Genomic DNA, 5,031 nt, shown 5'->3' with positions numbered 1-5,031 from the left:
AGTCTCGACGAGTCTCGCCTCCGCCTCGACTCGACTTCGACTCCCCTCCCCTCTCCTCTCCAGTCAGGTGCCTCTTCTACCAACGTCCCGCGACAATTCAGAAAAAACGTTTTTTGCAACTGTACAAAATATTTTTATTTCACGCTGTAGGGCAACGCTTGCAGATGCAGAAAATATTAGTTGCTTGGTAAAATTAATCACGTACTGGTCTAATACGGTGCGCAAAGTAAGAGCGGTTTTGGTTTTGAGGTTGGCACTTCTTCTTTCCGCTCGCCCGCCCCACTCAAGTTGGCGACTCCCGGCCTGGAAACTCCACGAACCTCTCTCGCGCCTCTGGTTATTCCGTCGTCTGCCCCATCCCACCCCACGCCTCACGGTGGCCCGCTTGCACCGTTGCCATCTTGGAAAATGCTGTCACTACCCCCCCCCTCCCCCCTCAGAAATGTCGTCACTCGAGTTCGGTGTTGGTGCGCCTCACCAGTGTTGACGAGTACGCAATACCGCGACACTCGAAGCACAGGCATAGAAACACACCCGACTGTGCAATTTGAACGCGCTATCCGCGACACTTGGTGGTAACGGTGGTGGCCAGGACAAAAAGAAATGGAAAAACTTTAGCCGATGGAGGGGGCTAACTGACTCATCATCGGACGACGGCTGAAGCACCTAACGTAGCGTAAGGCAACCTACATGGTGCGGCGGCGGGAGTGTACCTTGAAGGTTAAAGCGGAAACAACCGCGACTCGCAACGAAACTGAGAGGGCCACAGGGCAGCAAAACTAGCAGCGAGAGAGGGGGGGGGGGGGGCAACAACGTACATTGGAGGGCGTGTTCACCTGGTTCAACCCTCTCCTCAGCCCTGATGCGCTTTTTAGACATGGCGTCGGCGCACTATACTGCCTTTGCCTGACCATAAAATTGCATACGTATTTACTTTTTTAAATAAACTGAACTGAACTGAATACTATAGTCGGCTGGGAGGGGACGGTGAGGGGTTTGTAGAGCACATTGCCTATAGCCGCCAGGCGGCTCACGAGAAACGACTGGGTGCGTGATGTCATTTATCGAGAGCTTTTGAGTCAGAATTAAGTATTTCTAGATAGTGACTTTGACATTCGAAGGACGTATCCCGCGACCTCTCTTCGGCTTGGTTGGCCCTGGGGGCTCCCCCGCCCGCCCTCGGCGCCCTGGTCCCTTGGGTTGAGGCGGAGAACAGTACCATACGGGAGCGACCGCCGCAAATATCTGGAATAGTTTTCGAACATGCTGGAAAATCTGGACTTTGGAAATACTTTTCAGTGTGCACATGGAATATCCAAGCGGTCCACCCCTCGACTTGCCGGGACGTCAGAGGCATCGCGCTCGCACGGAGGTGCCTCCGGCCTCCAGAGAGAGAGAGGGGGGGGGGGGGGGGTACAACGACCAGGCCCAGGAGGCGGCAGGCGGCCGGCGCCGAGGTCCAGCCGCGGGCCGGCACCCGCTTGCAGGAAATACCCAGGCGGCGACCAGACCAGAGGCGAGCAGGTACCCGAAAAATGTGTCGCAGCTCGCAGCTCAGCTAAGGAAAGTTTTGAGTTGGTAAAGGTGATCCGTCCAGGATGCGATTGGCTAGAAAAATATGAGCATGTGGTGTTCGCATTTATGGCGGATCAAGAAAAAAAGAATACAATTTTACAACTATTAATAGTTGATTATAATTTCAGTAGTTGTGAAGTACAGAAAAATATTAAGGTGTCACAATCGTTACATTTACCATTTACTTGTATGGGCAATGGACTGTGGTTACAAAGGCGCACTAGGTAACGGGAACGCGGACCCACGGGCGGTCAGAGGAGTGACCCTGCAAACATTTCTCCTTAGGGTCATGAGAGAAAAGACCAAGGTTAGATTTCTGGTTATGAGACCTACGACTGAGCGGCTCGTGGTGACGGGCCAGTTCGCACGTCTCGCAGTCATCGTCACCACACAATGGAAACCTCATCTTGATGTGGAGCGAGGGGTTGGCCGAGAAGGCAGCCTTGACCGCGTCGCCGTGGAGCCACGTGTGCGCACGCCTTCCTCGCAGCGGCAGCTCGACGCTCTGCAGCGCCGGGGCTGAGGCGGGGCTGATGGCGGAGAGGAGCTCGCTCGCGATGTCGGCGTCCGCGGCCACCTTCAGGTGCAGCAGCGACGGCAGCCCGGGCAGCGCGCTGACCAGCGGCTGCAGCTGGGGAAACCCGCTAGGCCTGACACCTCCATAATCCTCAATGCACAGCGTCTCCAGGCGGGACCTCCCCGACGACGCCAAGGCCAGGACGAGGTCAGCGCCAAAGACTTCCGTGCAAAATAATGCAGGGGTGTACTCGAGGGTGACTGCGCGCAGGTGCTCGGCGCGCCGGAGGAGCTCTGCAGCCTCCAGGACCCCGTCAGCGGCAGCGGTCACATCGGCGGCCTCAGCCCCCCGCCCCCCGAAAGACGTGATCACGAGGTGCAGCTCCCTGAGAGATGCAGCACCTAGAATGCCCTTAATTCCAGGGGAACAATCGCACTTCAGACTGGTCAGGTTCGGCATGCCAGTGACCAGAGGTACAATCGAGAGTGGGGTTCTGAGACCGGAGACGAGCACAGTCTCTAAGGTGGCGGCGTGTCGAGACAGCATCCTGTGGATGAAGGGCCAATTCTTTCCTGAGTCGCAAGCGAAAGACTTTAGGGACGGAGTTATCCGCAGCCTGGTTGGGATGGGGGTGGGCTTCCTGTCCTTGCCTGACGTGACGATCCACAGCCTCTCCAGGCTGGGCATGGACGCCACCGTGCGTAGTAACAGAGACTCGTCTTGCTGTCTGTTGCAGAGTAAATAAAGTCGGAGCTCCTTCAGTCGGCCGAGCGAATGCTGTTGGAGGATCAGCGCCTTGGCGTCCAGGACGCCACAATGCTCATCGACGAGCACTCTCAAAATGTTTACAGCACACTTTGAAGTGGTGATCGCCTCAGCTGATGAAGTGTCCCCGTGACGCCAAAGTGATCCCGGGAACTCGACGTGCATCGAGAGCGCACACGGCGCCAGACGCAGCATCGGACAGATGCACCTTACGCTGTCCGGGAACAAGTCGAGCGCACGACGGCGCCACGCGTCCGGGTGCAGGGCCAGCTCCCCGAGCCGCCTGCAAGCGAGCCGGCAGGACAGCAGGTCCCGCACGTCCAGGAGCTGCATCACCGCCACCAGGGCGTCGTCAGGCAGCGCCGTCAGCTCCATGTCCTGCGAGAAGACACAACCTGGGGTCAGCACGAGAGAGACAGTCGGCGCGGCGTTACTCGTGAACGCGCCGGGGTAGCTAGCGTGGGAAGCGCCGGAGAGTCCTAAAAACTTTCGGAAAATTTCCGTGGCCCACCGCCGCTGGCAGTCCTTCTCTAAACAGTGAGGTGGGCCACCGACTACACGCGGGTGCCGCGCGGGTTGGCCTACCCATCACATCGCAGGCGCAAAGGGATACCGACGGGTGGAGCGGGGAGCGGGGACTAGCTAAAGCTAGAGCTGGAAGCTGAGCTAGAGATCCGACATCAAGAAAGAAACCGGCGGACAGGCACTCGGTTGGCCCTGTCCAAAAAGTACGTTCGAGCCGCCTGGGGGGGGGGGACCTTGAGGTGGTTAGGCGACCCTATCTGAGTGCCTTGGCCGAGTGCCTGAAACCCGTTTAAGGTCGGCCTGGGCTGCCGGGGTGCATTCTAACCGAGTGCTTGGGACTGGGTAAGGTGGTCTAGGCCACGGGGTTAACAAACTTGAGTGCCTGGTCGATCTCTCAATGAAAAACAAAACTTGATCTACTTTGCGATCTTACTCCTTCCACTCCACACGCCTGTGACACGACGGGTAGGCCAACCCGGGCGGCACCTGTGTGGAGACGGGAGTCTAGGAGCTAGGTTATGTTGTCGGCTGCAAGCCGGCTGATGGAGACTGATCGTGAGACCACTCTCCTTACGAGACAAAATCCACCATTAAATTCGTTGTACTCTCTACTTTGATTTTACGATGCTGACAAATGTGAAAACGTCGCACCACGACTTTCTAGTCGCACTTTCATTGGTCACCGAGAGGACGAGTCCCGGTTTTGCGTTTCAGAGACACGGCTTTCAAGTCAATTTAAACATATTTCTCGTCAACTACTAGGCGTGACAGCGATTTATCAGTCTTTTTAATTTGTCTGGTAGAGAGGTTAGTGTTTGACTTTGAAAATCATCCGAGTAAAATGAAAATAAACAACCTACGAGGGTTATGAACACTGTGAATCGGCTGTTTTCCCCACTTTTAATTGGCTTCATTCTCGAAATCAGTGTCTTAGCCATTCCTGATACACAACACTTAGTGATATATTACAAAAGCACCTTCCAGAACGTTAATTTTTTTAAGAAATGCAGGGCAGACATGCATTGTGCACATCTCTGCGGAGTCAACCCAGTAACCGATCCACGCCCACCCCACCGACTTCCGGACCTACCTTGCTGAATATGAGTAGTTGTGTAGGGGGTGATCTGATCGTCGGTGAGTGACCCTCCCTGGCCGCGCCGAGCTGGAGACGGACTGACACGAACGACAGCGAGCGACTGATGGCGATGACTGATGCGAACGAGGTGAGGTCTGGCCGACCCACAGCAGAGCCACAGCCTTGTGCTGCTGAGCGTGGGGCCACCAGGGAGGGCGATCAGAAGCTCCGGGCTTGCAAGGAGGGGTATTCCGGAGCTCCCCAGAAGCGTTGCCCCCCCATCTCACCCTGTTTTTTAGAAGTCACAGAGGAGCCCCGTGATCCCCCTCCCTCCAGGTCCCGACCGCGACAAGTCGCCACGAGGGCGCGCTCAGATCGCCGCGCGGAGGTTTGAATCGTCGCTCGGGTCGTCACGTTTTTGTTAGTCGCTATCATCACTGGAAAAGCCCCGGGGCCTCTGTCTGCCCCAGCCCCGCCACCAACCCGGGTTTTCCTGGGGGGGGGGGTGTAAACCACGGTGCTGGGAACTTCTAGGGAGCCCGGCCGCGCATGGCGGCGCCGCGCCCCCAGCGCG

General features: G+C 56.8%; 1 protein-coding gene across 1 annotated transcript; it reads right to left on the bottom strand.

The window, feature by feature from the left end:
* Positions 1 to 1,704: 1,704 nt before the first annotated feature.
* On the bottom strand, positions 1,705 to 4,726 carry LOC113211026 (uncharacterized). Its single transcript, XM_026429261.2, has 2 exons — positions 4,473 to 4,726; positions 1,705 to 3,235 (listed from the first exon to the last, which is right to left on the bottom strand). Exon 2 carries the CDS (start codon positions 3,230 to 3,232, stop codon positions 1,796 to 1,798), a length of 1,437 nt encoding a protein of 478 aa, XP_026285046.1. The 5' UTR covers positions 3,233 to 3,235; positions 4,473 to 4,726; the 3' UTR covers positions 1,705 to 1,795.
* Positions 4,727 to 5,031: the final 305 nt, after the last annotated feature.

Source organism: Frankliniella occidentalis, unplaced genomic scaffold, assembly GCF_000697945.3.
Source record: "Frankliniella occidentalis isolate FOCC.00 unplaced genomic scaffold, Focc_3.1 Scaffold3, whole genome shotgun sequence".
Taxonomy (NCBI): domain Eukaryota; kingdom Metazoa; phylum Arthropoda; class Insecta; order Thysanoptera; family Thripidae; genus Frankliniella; species Frankliniella occidentalis.
Note: the sequence above shows the minus strand (reverse complement) of the source record. Positions and strands in the feature narration are given on the sequence as shown.

Excerpts from the sequence above, each read along its gene's own strand:
- LOC113211026 (XM_026429261.2), bottom strand. The coding sequence starts at position 3,232 with ATGGAGCTGACGGCGCTGCCTGACGACGCCCTGGTGGCGGTGATGCAG.